A 16,720-nucleotide genomic window follows, 5' to 3' on the forward strand; every position below is an offset into this window, starting at 1 on the left:
CGTGGGCAGGCCCAGGAAATCAGAGGTCTTTAAAACATACTGAACCCACAGAGCTGCCAGGAGGAGCTGGGAAAACAGGGATTTTCACAAGGGTTTGGAATAACTCTGGTGGAAACATTCCTGTCAAGTATAAGGCATGGGAACCCTGGCCATTCTAAGTCAAGATATGTTGGGGCTGAAAATCCCCATCATGATCCTGAGGGACACATGGCAGTGCCCAGGGACCCATGGCAGTGCCAAGGGACTTGTGGAAGTGCCAAGGGACACATGGCAGTACTGAGGGACCCATGGAAGTGCCAAGGGACACATGGCAGTGCCCAGGGACAGATGGCCCTGTGCTGGTGGTGCTGTTGTTCAGGAACCCCTCTGTGTGCAGGGCTGGCTCTGCTCACACCTGTCAGGCATTGGGAGCTGGATTCCCACAGCAGCAGGAATGCACACAGCTTCCTGGGGAGACAGAAAGAAGGAAATACACATTTTTCTGCTGGCTCACAGTTGAGATGTCATGGAATCACCAAGGTGATTGTCACTGCCCTCCAAGATCACTGAGTTCAGCCACTCTCCCAGCCCTGCTAGGGCCACCACTAACCCATGTCCCCAAGTGCCACATCCACAGGGTTTTAGAACACTTCCAAGGGATGGTGTCTCCACCACTGCCCTGGGCAGCCCATTCCAATGTCTGACCACCCTTTCCATGAAGAAATTCTCCCTAATATCCAATCTAAACTTCCCCTGGCATGGCTTGACCCCATTCCCTCTTGTCCTGTCCTTGTTCCCTGGGAGCAGAACCTGACCTCCAGCTGGCTGTCCCCTCCTGTCAGGAGTTGTGCAGAGCCACAAGGTCCCCCCTGAGCCTCCTTTTCTCCAGGCTGAGCCCCCCAGCCCCCTCAGCTGTTCCTCATCACACTTCTGCTCTCCCTCATTTCAGGTTTGTCCTTGAGCAGATTGGGAGGGTTTTTACTGGGTTTAGAGTAAAAAACCCAGAGCCCAAACAGTGTCACAGCCCCATCCTCACCCTGTGCCCAGCCTGGGTGGGAAATAATCCCTTCATGAGGGCAACACCTCACATTTCATGGCAGGGCTGCCCGGTGGGCACCTCCAGCCTTTGGTTTGTCCCAGGACTGGCACTGCAGATGAGGAAATACACATTTTCCAAAGGGACCAGAGTGGAGGGGGTGACAAACAGCTCTGCCTTGTCACATCAGCCCAGGGTTCCTCATTTCCATTGGCACATTAACCCTTGTGCTTCAGTTCTGCAGGGAGGAGCTGGAGGGGGAGCAAGCATTGCCTGCAGGAGATGTGGGAGATCTGGATGAGGCCCCACAGAGGCTGGTGGTGTCCCAGGAGGAGATCCAGGGGGTGGCAGAAGGGCTGGAGGCACAAAGCAAAGAGCAGAGTGGAGCAGGTAAGTGCTGCTCTGGTGGCCACTCCTGGCCTGCTCTTGGCCCTGGGGGGGTGGGGGCAGTCTGTCCTCTGTCCTCTGTCCTGTCTGCTTGGAATGTGGGAAAATCAGTGCCAGGAGTCAGCCTGCTCCTGAGGAGGTGGGAATGCAGTCCTTAACAGTCACCATCATATTTTCTGAAAAATCCCTTCGCCAGGATTTCTTCTCCTGGGAAGATGAGAAGCTTCAGCTTCTCCCTGTTTGGCTGCTTTGGAATGTGATTTGGACATTGCTTATCCAGCATGTGAATTGTTTTTAATTAATGGCAAATCCCTGTCCAGCTGTGTTGGGCTCTCTGAGTCAGTCATGGGTTTTTATTATTCATTCTTGTTGAGCCTTCTGATGTATCCTTTCTCTTTCTTTAGTATAGATATAACATAACGTAACATAACGTAACATAATATAATATAATATAATATAATATAATATAATATAATATAATATAATATAATATAATATAATATAATATAATATAATATAATATAATATACTATAATATAATATAATATAATATAATATAATATAATATAATGTAATTATAATATAAGTAATGTAAATATCATATAATATCATATCATATCAATCAGCCTTCTAAGAACATGGAGTCAGATTCTTATCTCTCACCTTGTCCTGGGGACCCAACACCACCATAGTTAACAGCCACAAATCCGTTAATTCTGAGACTGGGCTTCTCTGATCTGTGATGCAGCCACACAGTCTGGAGGAATTTCCTATCCCTGGGAATTTCCCATCTCCTCTCCTGGGAGAGCTTTCTGCCCTGGGAGGGGATGGAGAGGGAATGATGCCTTGGCCTGGAAGCGGAGTAGCTGAATTACCATGGGCACAGGGTCAGTGAGCAGAGCTGACCTCTTATCCCAGGGTTCTCCAGGAACAGTTTGGGATGTTTCCTCCAAAGCATCCTTAGCAAGTGCAGCAGTGGGGAAGGGACTGGGTCCATTGTCCTTGCTGAATATTCCCTTTACCTCCTTTTTGAAATAACTGTTGACCAGCCCTGAAGAGCTATTTATTAGTAGGATTTTTAAAATAAATTCTGACTGTAGAAATAAACAGTTTTCTGGAGGGAGATGTGGTAAAGCTGCTCTTGGAGTGAAATGTCCATGGAAAATGTCCTTAATGACACACAGGTGTCTGGATGCTTTTTTTGGGGATTCCTTGCATTGTCCCCAAATCTGAGCTGCAGAATTTCATTGGATGAGGTGACTCCTCCCAGCCCCATGTGCCTTTGCAGGGACCAACTGCCTCGAGGAGACTGGCACTATCTGGGGCAGGTTTAGAGCAGAACTGCAGGTCCTGGGGCTCCCCTTGGTGCTCACACACAGCACAAGGACCTCAGAGTTCCTCTCCAGCCCCATCAGCTCCTCTCCAGCCCCATCAGCTCCTCTCCAGCCCCATCAGCTCCTCTCCAGCCCCATCAGCTCCTCTCCAGCCCCATCAGCTCCTCTCCAGCCCTAGCAGTTCATTTCCAGCCCTGCCAACTCTTCTCCAGCCCCATCAGCTCCTCTTAAGCACCATCAGTTCCTCTCCAGCCCCATCAGCTCTTCTCCAGCCCTAGCAGTTCATTTCCAGCCCCATCAGCCCCTCTCCACCCCCATGGGCTCCTCTCCAGCCCCAGCACCTCATTTCCAGCCCTGCCAACTCTACTCCAGCCCCATCAGCTCCTCTCCAGCCCCAGGAGCTCATTTCCAGCCCCAGCAGCCTCTCTCCAGCTCCAGTCCCACCATTCCCAGCCCTCCCATGCCTGTGCTGGCTGGGATCGATGACATTCCCCAGGGATGGGATCAGTGATGTGGCAGCTCCAGTGCTGACTCTGGAGCAGGGGCAGGCTCCAGCCACGGATTGCAGCCTGCTCTGCAGGGAAATCTGTGCTTGATGAGGTGCTAGAGGAGCACAAGGCTTCACAAAATGTGAGTAGGGGTTTAATGCTTATTTTGTCTCTGGGGTTTGTCTGTGTGTGTGCAGAACGAGGGTGACAGCCTCCCAGTGGCTTCCCTGGTTCTGTATCCCTGCACAGCTTCTCCTCCTGAGCTCTGAGCCAACTGCTCTGGGAATTAATTAATTTGATACTAAAAACCTGACTGGGGTCACTCATCTTTAGTAAAACCCCCCTTAAACAGCATTTTTTTGGTTCAGTGTTACCTTGTGTGTGCATTGGAGGGAAGAATTCCTGACCAGTTTGAGCCCAGTTAGTGGGATTTTGGTGAGGAAAGGCTTTAAATGGTGTTTAACAAAGTGCATAAGGAATGTTGAGGGGTTTTTCCAAAGCAGAACTTGGCTGCCACATCCAAACAGTGTTGTCCTTGTGGAATCAGCCCTGAAGGCTGATCCTGAGGGGGAAAAACAGGAGAAGGAATGGGAAAATGGGGGGTAGTCAGGATTTTTGCAAGAGGAAAAGAGCTGGAATTTTTTTATCAACCTTTTAATCATCATTTTATTATAATTTTATAATAAATTTGTGTAGAGGTCAACAGGCTTTTGAGTAAAATTTCCGTTCTGGTGGAATATGGGGGTTGGAATGAGATAATCTTCAAGGTCCCCTTCCAACCCAACCCATTCTGTCATTCTGTGGAGATGTTCTTTGCTTTTTATTTGAAGTGACACAACTGAAAATCCTTGTTTGAATAAGGAATTTGTTCCTTTTTCCAAGGTGGAACCAAAAAAGTAGATTTTTTTTTTTTGCCTGAATTGAAGTCAAATTTAAACTTAAATTTCCTGTGCTCAGTGTTCAGCTGAAAAGGGAATGATATTTCTTCCCTTTTCCCTAAGGAAAATTGTCTCCCCAAGGCAGGGGAACACCAGTGTGTCCTCAACATGTGTTCCTAATGCAAACTCCTCTTTCTATTTCTGCCCTGGAAGTATTGGGAATATGCATTAATTGATGTTGGGATTAATTTGTTCATTGATCCATTGATCCATAGAAAAACTTGTAGCCATTCCATTAAATTTTAATGTGCAGACAGCAGGGATACATTGGCTGGGATTGTGTTCCTGCTTGTGGCAGGGATGGATTTTATGGTGAAAATGTTGAGGTTCTCTAAAGAGAAAGTGAAACCCACATTGATGAGTGATTTAAATGAGGTTTACCTCTGTGATCCAGAGTTAAACTGAATCCCTGGAATGATGATGGAGAGACTGCTGTTGAACCTGGATCTGCAGGGACATCAACCTTTGCTGTGGGAGGGAGAGGGCATGGATGTGGGATGGATGTGTTCCCACATGGATGTGGGATGGATGTGTTCCCACATGGATGTGGGATGGATGTGTTCCCACATGGGTGTGGGATGGATGTGTTCCCACATGGATGTGGGATGGGGATGTGTTCCCACATGGGTGTGGGATGTGTTCCCACATGGATGGGGAGTGTGTTCCCACATGGATGTGGGATGGATGTGTTCCCACATGGATGTGGGATGGATGTGTTCCCACATGGATGTGGGATGGATGTGTTCCCACATGGGTGTGGGGTGTGTTCCCACATGGATGTGGGATGTGTTCCCACATGGATGTGGGATGGATGTGTTCCCACATGGGTGTGGGATGGATGTGTTCCCACATGGATGGGGGATGTGTTCCCACATGGATGTGGGATGGATGTGTTCCCACATGGGTGTGGGATGGATGTGTTCTCACATGGATGGGGGGTGTGTTCCCACATGGATGTGGGATGTGTTCCCATGTGGATATAGGATGTGCTCCCAGTGGATATGGGATGTATTCCCAGTGGATGTGGCATGTGTTCCCATGTGGATGTAAGATGTGTTCCCATGTATTCCCAGTGGATGCAGGATGTGTTTTCAGGGGATATAAGATGTGTTCCCAGTGGATGTGGGACATGTCCATGCTGCCTCCCACCTTTGCCACGTGTGGGATCAGCCTGGAATCCATGCTTGGAGTGTGGGCCAGGCAGGGCCTGGCAGGGCCAAGCCAGTGCCCAGCTCATTTCCTGGTGCTGCTGTCTCCAGACAGGGCTGAGCTCCAGAGGGCCATGGAGCACAACAGCCGGCTGGACAAGGAGATCCTGGCACTGCGGGCGCGCGTCCAGACGCTCGACCTGGAGAGGAAAGCCTTCCTGGAGCTGGTGAGGATCCACCAAGCCAAGCCAACAGTCCTGGGCTGGCTCCTGAAAGTCATCCCTGCTCCCAGACTTGCCCTGCCTTCCCCTTTCCCCTCGCTGTTCTGTGCCCAGTCTTTCCAGAGCTGCAGTTTGGCTGTGGCAGGGCTCGTGGAGCAGTAAAATTTGGGAATTAGGCAGAATGCAGCTCTGGGAACTTCCTTCAGTGCAGGAGGAGTCTGAGGGACTCCAACTTTAAGACTTTGGGCCATATTTTCCTGTGCCCATGGAGAGGGATCAGCTCCCTGCTGATCAGTGTTTACCCCACTCAGGTGGGTAAATGCAGTAAGGAACACATGTGCCTGGACTGGATTAAAGAGTTCAGTTTACCTAAGTTCAGCCTAAAACCCCCACCAGTCAGAAATCCATGTGAAATTTATGCTCATTTTTGATTCCTCTCAGCCCCTTTGGTTTTTAACTCAGCCACATTGATTGGTTTGTTTGTTTTCTGTGGGTTCTCTTAATGGAATGACTTACACTACTATTACATTTCTATTAGCTAAATGCTCGGTGTTACACAGCCAGGATTCTCTAAATGCCACCTAGAATTAAGGAGCAATTAAGGAACTATCAACCAGATAATTCCTTAATGAGGTTGCCAACAGGGAAGGGATAGAAGAGTCTGCTTCCTAATAAAATGTATAATTGGGCACAAAATCTGCTGCTGTTCTTATCTCCTGATTTCCTGATATCAGCCTTTGAGAGCCTGCCTCTGCCATCCCAGCACTGAGAGCTCTTGGCTGTCCTGCATTTCTCTCGTGTCCATGAGTATTGCTAAATTAATACAAGTATCTCTGAGAAGATACTTTTCAAATAACATTTATCAGATAATATCTTGAATGGAGTTTGTTCCCATTTGAGGTGTTCAGAATTTTTTATAGCACAGATTTTTTTATAGTTTTGTTCCTTGCATTTAAAGAAGTTGCTGGTTTTTCCATGTCTGTCACCTGAACCCTTGTATTTACAGCACAGTCTCTTTCTGGAGCTGCAAAAAACTATAACTTGATTCAAATCCCTCTGTTTACTTATTTTTTTATTCCAAATAATGTTTTCCTTGTTGTAGGACATTGCTCCTTTCAGTCATTCTGGATACACAAGTGTATGTAGTGTATGTTTTATGAGTGCATGCTTATAAAAAAGTAGAAATAAAACATTTATATATATATATATATATATATATATGTATATATATGTATATATATATATATATATATATATATATATATATATATATATATATATGTCTATATAGACAAAAACCATACAGGTCCATGTAATATATTTTGATCACTGAAGAGGCCAAGTGTAGCCAGATTGAGATCAGTTCCAACCACGTGTTAAGCTGAAAGGAAATTCCCTTTATTCCTTAGGATTGGGGTTTAACTGTTGGCACAGGAGTTGGGAACCCCCCAGTTTTTAATTTACAGAAGTAGAAAATGTGCTTTATTGCCAGCTACAGCAGCTTGGTGTCCTGCAAGGTGTTTCCTTGCCTGTGGGTTACAAAGGGTGAGGGGGAACAGGCTGGGCAGGGGACCTGGGATGAGCTGTGGCTGTGGGGTGAAGAGCTGCTGCTGGTAATGGAATTCCATTGATCCCATGGGTGGAAGACACTGGAAAGTGTCCTCAGAAATAGCAGTTGGAATCTGGCAGGTCAGGAAGTGAAATAAATTCAGGAGATTCATCCTTGAATGGATTGGAGCAGCAGCATTCCCACTTTCACTGCTCCTTGTCTGAGGCCCCTCAGCAGCTGGAGCATGCACAGGATCCCAGCCAGTCCCTCAGGACAGGGAACAGTAACACATGAATGTCACAAATGAGAGTGGAGTGTCCAGCAGAGCTGAGAGCAGTGCTGTGTGTTGCAGGTGGAGCAGCTCAAGGAGGAGATCTGTGAGTACCAGCGGAGCGAGAGGCCGGAGCCGCCAGCGGCAGAGGGACTTGGAGTGGCCTCACTGCAGGTGTCCCCTCTTTGTCATTCCAGAAAAACATGGTGTCCCCTCTGCCTCCCAGACCTAGCTGTCTGTAGGAACCTGGGTGTCCTGGGGGCTCCTAGGGCCAGGAGGTGGAGCTGGTGTGGCTGGTGTGTTTTATTTCTGGGCTTTGGGGTCACTCTGTGCTCGCACGGGAACGATGTGGAGCTCTTGGAGCTGGGTGGGGAGGCCAGGGAGGTGCTCTGAGGGATGGAGCCCCTCTGCTCTGGAGCCAAACTGGGAAAGCTGGGGGTTTCACCTGGAGAAGGCTGCAGGGAGAGCTCAGAGCCCCTTGAAGGGCCTGAAGGGGCTCCAGGAGAGCTGGAGAGGGACTGGGGACAAGGGATGGAGGGACAGGACACAGGGAATGGCTTCCACTGCCAGAGGGCAGGGTCAGATGGGGAATGGGGAAGGAATTCCTGGCTCTGGGGGTGGGGAGGCCCTGGCACAGGGTGCCCAGAGAAGCTGTGGCTGCCCCTGGATCCCTGGAAGTGTCCAAGGCCAGGCTGGATGGGGCTTGGAGCAGCCTGGGATAGAGGAAGGTGTCCCTGCCCATGGAACTGGATGAGCTTTAAGGTCCCTCCAACCCAATCCATCCTGGGATTCCAGGATCTCAGTCCTAGTTCTGTGCTAATGTTGATTTTCTCTCAGGCACAGGGCACACAGGAAGAAGCAGGAGCTGATGGAGACCCTGGTGCCAGCAGAGCTGCCCCACATCAGGAACATGGAGATCAGGGTGTGGAAACCCTGCACAAAAGGTGAGAAGTGAAGAAATCCTTCACCCCTTGGACTTCCACTGGTTCCTGGTGCTGTCTCTGGTGCTGTCTCTTGCAGGATTATTTGATTATTGAATTGTTTTAAATACTTTTAGGACTTTGTTCTTCTGCTCCCAAATGGGAAAATTTGGAGGAAATGCAGTTCTGAGGAGTCACTTCTTCCAGTCCAGTTTGTTGCTTTCCTAAAAAAAAAAGAAAAGTTGGGCTTCTGGGGCTCTCCACAGACAAAAAACCCCCTGTTGTTTAAAAATCTTGTTGTTTAAAAACCTTGTTTTTAAACCTGTTTTAGTGCTGGGAAGTTTTCTTTGGATTTGGTTGCTCTCCAGGAGTGCACCAGAACACCTGCCTTTCAACCAGAAATATGGAACCAGGGATTTCTAAGGAAATTCAAAGCTTTGTTCTCCCAGTACCTGCTCAGGAGGTGCTGCACCTCATCTGGCAGGTTCAGGGAGGAAAGGGGAGCTGATCCTCTTCAAAAAGCCCTCTGACCCTTTTCCCTTCAGGTTCCACCTCAAGCAGCTGAATTTGCTGTGGTCTCTCTGCTGTTGGCAGCCTCGTGCCTGACCTGTTTCATCCCACACCTTCATCATCCCTTTATCACCCCTAATTCCCATCCAAATAAGGCCATGCTGGGTGGGAGGCTGCAAATCAGCAGGAGAGTGTGAGAAGAACCTTGGCTTTTCCTCAGTGGAGCAGCTGGGATGCAGTTGCAGCCTTGGTGATGCTGGGTTTTGCTGTGCAGGTGCCGGGAAGCCATGGAGAGTGTGGAGGGCAGGAATTCCCAGCTCCTCCACAAGCTGCAAAAACTGGAGCAGGAACAAGAGGGTTCCAGTGAGAAGCTGGAATCAATCCTGGGAGAGACACAGATCCAAAGCAAGCAAGAGAAGCAGCAGCTGGAGAGCAAGGTGGAGGGACTGCACCAGAAAGTGAGTAAGGAAGAGGAGAGACAAGGTTTGGGTTTCTTTCATTCCATCTAATTTTCTGTCTTGATTGGAAAAACAGAATGATGTTTGAGCTGGCCTGAACTCTGCTGTGTTTGGTTTGACAAGGAAAACAGCCAGAAGAATCTGCTAGTTTGGGAGAGAGGGGGGAGGAAAAAGTACCCTTGGTTGGAAGTGCAGATTCCCATTATGGCAGTGTTGTGTTTTCCATCTCCTGTTCCCCCTCACAGAATCCTGGTTTGATTGGGAAGGGACCTTAAAGCCCCTGCCATGGGCAGGGACACTTTGCTCTATCCCAGACTGCTCCAAGCCCCATCCAGCCTGGCCTTGGACACCTCAGGGATCCAGGGGCAGCCCCAGCTGCTGTGGGCACCTGTGCCAGGGCCTGCCCACCCTCCCAGGGAACAATTCCTGCCCAAATCCCATCTGACCCTGCTGTCTGGGACACTGATGCTCCTTGATCCCAGGAAATATCACCAGTTAAGTGTCCTGGTGGCAGAAGATTGCACTTTGGCTTTTCCCCAGGGACAGGATCTTGGAGTTGTGTCAGATGGTGCTGGGTGTGAAGGCCCAGGATCCACAGTGCCTGGGAACATCCCTCTGGACACACAACTGAGGCACAGGGAATTTTTCCATTCTCGTGGTGCTGCTGGTCACCTCTCTTGGGAGAGCTCTGAGATCCACCTGGAGAAGCTCTGCTCAATCTTGATCAAGATGTGACCTCAGCAGCATCTTCCTAACCTGGCTCCTACTTGATTTTGGGTACCCTCACCCCAGGGTTACCTGGATCTGCTCCTGCTCAGATGTGAGGAGCCCTGGCACTACAGGCTGGGTTGGCACAGCTTCCCCAGGGGAAATCCTGTGTGGAGCATCACTGCCAGGACACCTGATCCCTCACAGAGGGAGCAGCTGGAGAATTCACAGCCAGAGAGAGCAGAGGAGAACAGAGTTTGGTCTGGCCAGGTGGGTTGGTGGGATTCTGCCCACAAAGGCTGGCTGAGCAGGTCCTTCCCATGGACTGAGGCTCTACTGCCTGGCCAGCAGCTCTCCCTGGCTGGGGGTCTTGCCCTCTGTCTGTGCTGGAAATTCTCTCTGCAGTAGACCTGGGTTGATCCATCTTTCCTGACTGGCAGCTGCCCCAGTCCAGAGTGTCCCTAGGGGATTTCTGAGGGGAGGTTTTAGCCCCCCTGAGTTTTCAGTGAGGAATGATGTGTCCTAACCCTGGTGTTGGGTTAAAACATGGTGTTGGAGATGGTGCCAGGTATCCCACATGTATACACAGCTCCAAGCTGGATTGTTAGAGGAACAGATGTAGTCAGTATTCTCTGGAAAAGCCTCTAAAAACTGGCCAAAGGCAAGTTTAAATACCTTAATGAGGGTGCCAGTGGCCCCATGTTTGTCTCCTGTCTTGGAGGAGCCACAGGCCAGCTCTGGGGTGGGATGGAAAAGGGTCTGTCTGTCCCCATGGCAGAGCTTTGGGTTAACCTGGCCTTGTTCAGCTCTTCCCCCTTGGACCAGAGTGAGCACAAATCAAACAGCCCTCCACAAATCAAACTCGATGTGTTTTCAGTTTGGACAAACCCCTGCTCTGCTCTGTGGGTTCTCACACAGCTCCCTGGGACTGCCATGCCAGAGAGCCAAGGAAATGTGAGGCATTTTGTCTGCAGAGGCTTGGCAGCTGCAGCAGCTGGAAAAGTGTGGGAACCCAGGGCACAGGAATATTTCTGTGTCTGCTCTGGGGTGCCCTGACCCCCAGGGCAGCACTGACTCTGACCCTCATCCATGGAGAAAGTTTCCCAGACTTCAGGAGAGACTGGAACCCACAAAAGTGTGCAATAGATTCTAGAGAGCAGTGCAGGTGTGTCACTGGGTGAGAAATTGAGGGTTTGGGGTTTTTAGGATGTTGTGGATGGCAGCAAGGTGGAGGGCACAGGGTGCTGTCCTGGGTTTCTTCTTCATGCCTCTTCTTCCTCCTTCTCCATGGGTTTGGGTGGCATTTTGTAATTGGGCAGAAAAGTCTGCACTGCAGCTCTGTGGGATCAGTTCTGGGGTTAAAAGGGAAAATAATCCAGGTGTCAGCTCTTAATGGGACAGTTCAGTCTCACAAGCCCTTGGACCAAGGGATTGTTGGGCATTTTGTGCCTTGTAATGAAAAGCTGCTGAACTCCCAGCAGTGAGACTGTTTGACTGATAAGGAATAATAAACACCTGAGTGTGAGCATGAACTGCTGTCTGAGTGCCTTCAGTCCAGAGCCAGAGACACCCACAGCTGGGACCCCCACAGCTGGGGCCACCACAGCAAAGAGCCATTCTGAGGGATGCAGGGCCAGGGAGCAGAGCAGGGGTGGGTGAGGAGGGGGTTTTAGATAGATCCACCTGCTTAGCTGGAGGTTGCTGTGTCCTGCATTGCCAGGGGGCTTAAAGAGCCCTGGAGATGGGGAGGGAGGGGCTGGAGCCTGGGCAAGGCAGGGCTGCTGGGTGTGTTCCAGCCCTGCCCTGGCTGGGAAGGACTTGGGAGGGTTTTTGGTCCTGGCACAGCTGCAGAAGCCTTGGCTGGTCAGACTGTGACTCAGGATCAGGACAGTGGGATACAGAGTGAGGATTGTTCTGCTGCTGGCATGGGATTTGGGAGCACAAATTAACTGCTTAAAAGTTAATGGCTTGGATGGAGACTAAAGAAATGCATTGGTGGATATCAGCTTCTGACCAAAGGCTGACTGGGGGTGAGGAGGGAAGGTGTGTTTTGCATTTGAGATCCCTTTTGGAGCTCCAAAGTCTTGCTGAACCCCAGATTATCATCCAGCCATGCAGAAGGAGAGGGGTTTGTTGTCCTTTAGCTCTTCTGGGAGAGGTCTGGGTGTTTCACCCCACTTTTAATATCTCTTCACACATTGGTGAGCTCATATCTTTGGTTTGAAAAGCAGTGTTGCAGCAGCTTTCCTGTGTGTTGGAGACCATTCCCTTCTGGAATGATCCAGCAGAGCCAGCTGGTGCCAGGAGCTCATCAGGGAGAGCAAAGCTTTGAGGAGCTGCTGTGGGAATGGACTGGGGCTGGCAGGGACTTGGTGCTTCTTTGGCTTTGGGATTACATGTGAGGAAGAATTTCTTGTCTGTGAGGGTGGGGAGGCCCTGGACAGGCTGTCCAGAGAATCTGTGGCTGCCCCACCCCTGGAAGTGTCCTGGGCCAGGTTGAACTTGGAGCAGCCTGGGATAGAGGAAGGTGTCCCTGCCATGGCAGGGGTGGGATGGGATGGGCTTTAAGGTCCCTTCCAACCCAACCCATCCTGGGATTCTGGGATCTCCAGATCCAGTCTGGGGTTCTGTGGAGCTGGATTTCACCTCCCTCTAGTGTCCCAGCTCATTTCAGGAGAGCCAGGCTCAGGCAGTTAGGCAGTCCAGCCAGGGGTTTTAGAAATAAGCCCAGACTGGCTCTCAAGCCTAAGGAAAGGGAAGCTGGCAGCAGAGCAGGGGGGCTGCCAGTGCCAAGACTTGGATTTGGAAAGGGGCCTGTGGAGCCCTAATGGGGAAGGGAAGCTGAGCTGCTCCTCTGGGATGATCCTTCTCTGGGCTGCTCAGAGCTCCTTTGAGCCCTTGATAACTCCAGGACCAATAATTTTCCCCCAGGAGCCCTTGTGGGGTGATCCAAGTGCAGAGTGAGACCTTGCCCAAACTCCCACCCCCAGAGGTGCCAGGAGGAGCAAAGGCCAGTGGTTACAGAGATCAGTGCTTTGCTCTCCCAAATCCCAACTGGAGCCCTTCAGAAGTGACTGAAAACTTCCTGTGAGCAGTGAAGGGACCAGGGTGGGTCCTGATGGACCAGGCTGAACATCTGCTTGGGTAAGATCAGCACTCAGGGACTAAGGATGACCCAGCACCTAAACTGGGGTGTCTTGGGCTCCTCCATGCTGGGGAAGCTTTGAGTTTTCACCATGTGCCTGGCTTGTTCCACTCCTTTTGTGGAGCAGAATTCCATCTTTTTCTGGCTTGAAACCAGGTGGCTCCTTCCTCCTTGGAAGCAGCAGGATGAGCTGGAGCAGGCCATGCACATCCCCTCCTGATCCTTGCTTCCAGCATGGGCCTTATCCCAGAACAGCAGCACAAGGAGCACTACAGGAGTAGCTGTGCATTTAGTTGTGAGTCCTGGTTTGGTTTTAACTTGGGATTTGTCCATGTTCAGATCACCACTTTGGAAACAGAGTTGTTTGAGGTGCAGAAGAACAAAAGTGAGACGAATGGGAGCGAGCAGGTGCCATCTGGAGCTCAGGAGATGCAGGAGGTGAGAGCTTTTCCTTGGGACATTCACTGTTCTGTTTAGAAATGTTTTAAATGAGCATCTGAAGTGTCTCTTTCCTGGGGATGCTCTTTGTCACCCTCTCCTGAGGATTTGTAGCTCCCCATGGATCACTGGAGGAAAGCCCCCAACGTGATCTCCATGAGATTTCTCCCCTTAGGAAGTTGTCTTGCCTTCAGCTCTGCCAGCTGAGGAGTTTGTTGTCTCCCCACGAGTGTGAAGTTTTCACCTGTGTGAAGGTGCTCAATTCCTGTTTAGTGAAACCAGGGGATGTGTAGGTACATTTAAAGGTGATTCCCATCACCTTCTGGGTTGACTTTCCTGTCCATTTGTTCCTTGCCAGCCCAACAGTTGGATCTGCCTGGTGTGTCAGCCAGACAGAGATGGGAGAGGAGCTTCCCAGGGTGTTTGGGGTCAGTGGAGGCCCTGTGAGCCCTGGATAAGAGGTGTAGGAATTCCACTGGAAACATTTGAGGACTGTTCTTCTCCTCTCCTGGTTTTCTAGAAGACACAAATCCTGCAATCTGCTTCTCTCTGATATTTTGGGAGTGACTCTGAACTTTTCTCGTTCCAGATGTTGGAAAGCTGTCAGGAAACAATAGACAAGTTGGGAAGTCAGCTGGGAGAGAGGAGAGAACGGAGAAAGCAGCTGGCATCTGAGCTGGAGCTGCTGAGGGAGGATTTGAAAGCTGAGAAGGTTCTGGGCAGCCAGGTATGTCCAGCCCCTGTGGTGGGGCTCCCTGCAGGAGCCAGCTGCCTTTGGATGCCCCATGGAACATCCCCAGGGGCTCCCCAGACTCATTGCCTGGCATCTCTTGATGGATTTCTCCAGCCCAGCCACTTTCAAACCTTTGGTGGAGGGTTTTCAATCCAGCTGCTCTCATGGCATCATCTCTAACTCCAGAACTTGCTTTCCTTTCAGTGAATCTAATACCAAATCAGTAATTCCAGCTTTGTAGCCAAACCCTGATTCTCTGCAGGCCAGAGTGGGAGTTTTTAGACTCAGGCAATTATTTCACGAATTGAAAAATGAACATCCTGCTGGGATTTCCCCAAGGGCCTTGGCACACTTGGCTTGAACCAATTTAGGTGCTAAATCAACTCCTGCAGGTGTCCCTGCTGGGAATGTCGCTGGAACTCTTGTATTCCAGCTGGGCCAGAGGAGAGACAGTGAGTGGTGCCAGCAAAATTGTCCAAGGGCTGCCAGGACAAGCACTGAAAATTAGGGTAAAAATTCAGGAGCTTGACAGATCTGTGGCCTGACAAAGGGACCTGGCAATGGAGACTGGCAATGGGGTGGCACAGCCATGACAAATCCCTTTTTTTATCACTCTGAGAGGCCTTAGATCCAGTTTGTGAGTCCTGACACTTCCTAGAATCCAAGTGCAAATCCCTGGAAGTCCTGAGCTGTTGGCAGAACTGCCCAGACTCAGGCACTGCTGGAGGAACAGTGGCATCTAGAGGCCAGGGCTTAGTCCTGCTGCAACAAATCCACACAGAAACTCGGGATCAAAGCTTGGGATGAAAACAGCCTGGCTGGGAGGAAGAGGCTGGTCAGTGCATCAGTACAGGCATGGGAAGGAATTGTCTGACCTGGGGAATGGTGGGCAAAATGGGAAGGCTCCTTTTGGAACCTTTGCCTCCCAGTAGTTCAGCCTGCTCGTGATCCAGGGATCTTTGAATCCAAATCATCCATCCCTGAAGGTCTGGCTGGAATTCAGCCAGCCACTGGCCAGGGGTCTCCCTGAAGGAGGGGCTGTTTTCTGCTCAAAGGGATCAGGAGGAGGTGGAATCCAGAGCCCTGTGTTAGACTGAACAGCCTTTAGCATAGAGACCTTTGCATGGATTTGGTGAATTCCTGGCCTCCCACATGGGCTCATTGCCTTTGGATGGAACAGCTGCTCTGCAATGAACCATTTCCCAATGATGCTGGAAACAAGATTTGCATGAAATCATTGGGTTCTGTTACCTGGAAATCTCTCCTTGTTTTTAAGAGATTTTTGGACAATTAAGAGGAGAAATGTTTTCCTGAGCTTGTCCTTTGGGGTGTGTTCCATCACTGACTCTGTTGTTACCTCTGCAGGGTTTGCCTGACTCCCACTCAGAGCTCACAGGCCACATAAACACCTTCCCAGGTCTCCAGAGAGCATCAGCCAGCAGGGATCTTGTGGATGTATCCCACGAGAAGCCCCACAAAGACAGTGCTTTGCTAGATCCAGAGGTGAGACATGGAAAGAATTCCCAGCTCTTGTGGTACCTGACGCAGGCAGGAGCTGCTGGGGTGTGTTGCTCAAATATGAGCAAATTTGTCCTGGGGTAGATAAGATGCCTTGGAATTGAAATACCTGGGATTGAAAGCTCAGGAGGAGCTGTTGATTAAAAAGCTTCAGCAATCAAAGTTGGTGTTTAGTGAGGATAATGGTGCTGGGGTCTGAAGGATTTGGGTCCCTCCCAGGTGAGCAGCAGATCTGACTCTGGGCAGACTCCAGTTGTGATTCAGCTGTGAGTTCTGTCCTGATGCATTCCTCCTTTCCTGCCCCTTTGACTTTCTTGGCATCTTCTCCCCAAGTCTGGTATTGAGGGTGTGCTGTTACCTGGTGTTACAGGGTTAGGTGACCCTGGCAGTGGAGAAGCCACCCCCAGGGAGGTGTTTGGGGCAGAGTGGGAGCACCTCTGTGAGGGCCACCTGAACCAACACTTTGTGCCCCTCCTGGTTGGCCAAGAGCTGCTGCTTTTGTACAGAGCTTTGCCATATGCTGTAAATCTCTGGGGCTGCAGCTGTGCCACAGTGGGGTGAAATCAAATAAAGAACGATGGCTTGGTGGTAGTTGAGACACAGCTACTTTCCATGCAGGAAAAAGGACTCAGCCATGTGTTTGAGGAGGAAGAAGTGCAATTATTTAGCCATAGAATCACAAGCCATGTCGTGCTGGAGTCTCCAGATTGCCCTGTATGGCCCCAATGATTTCCATCAGAGCAAAGGAAATGCAAGTCCTGGTGTTTTCTGACCTTACAGGCCTCTGAAGTCCTGCAGGACAGAGAGCAGAGTCCCAAAGTGGAGCAGAAACAGGAAGATCCCTGTGCAGATGCAAAGTCCTACGAGGAACAGATGGCTAAAGTAGTGTTTTTGGAAGAGCAGATCAAAAACCTGAGGGAAGAACAAGAAGTGCTCTGG

The 16,720-nt window shown here is 50.2% G+C and overlaps 1 protein-coding gene across 3 annotated transcripts in view; it reads left to right on the forward strand.

The window, feature by feature from the left end:
• The window catches only part of CCDC30 (coiled-coil domain containing 30), a 45,650-nt gene that overhangs the window by 15,735 nt on the left and 13,195 nt on the right, over nt 1–16,720 (forward strand). For all 3 annotated transcript variants that reach the window (XM_050982576.1, XM_050982575.1, XM_050982577.1), the window contains 9 exons: nt 1,252–1,405; nt 5,422–5,537; nt 7,433–7,525; nt 8,189–8,295; nt 9,056–9,239; nt 13,432–13,530; nt 14,120–14,257; nt 15,629–15,766; nt 16,562–16,719. In XM_050982576.1, the coding sequence (XP_050838533.1) occupies nt 1,252–1,405; nt 5,422–5,537; nt 7,433–7,525; nt 8,189–8,295; nt 9,056–9,239; nt 13,432–13,530; nt 14,120–14,257; nt 15,629–15,766; nt 16,562–16,719 (1,187 nt within the window). The remainder of the gene's footprint in view (nt 1–1,251; nt 1,406–5,421; nt 5,538–7,432; nt 7,526–8,188; nt 8,296–9,055; nt 9,240–13,431; nt 13,531–14,119; nt 14,258–15,628; nt 15,767–16,561; nt 16,720) is intronic.

This window comes from Serinus canaria, chromosome 21, assembly GCF_022539315.1.
Source record: "Serinus canaria isolate serCan28SL12 chromosome 21, serCan2020, whole genome shotgun sequence".
In the NCBI taxonomy this organism is placed as follows: domain Eukaryota; kingdom Metazoa; phylum Chordata; class Aves; order Passeriformes; family Fringillidae; genus Serinus; species Serinus canaria.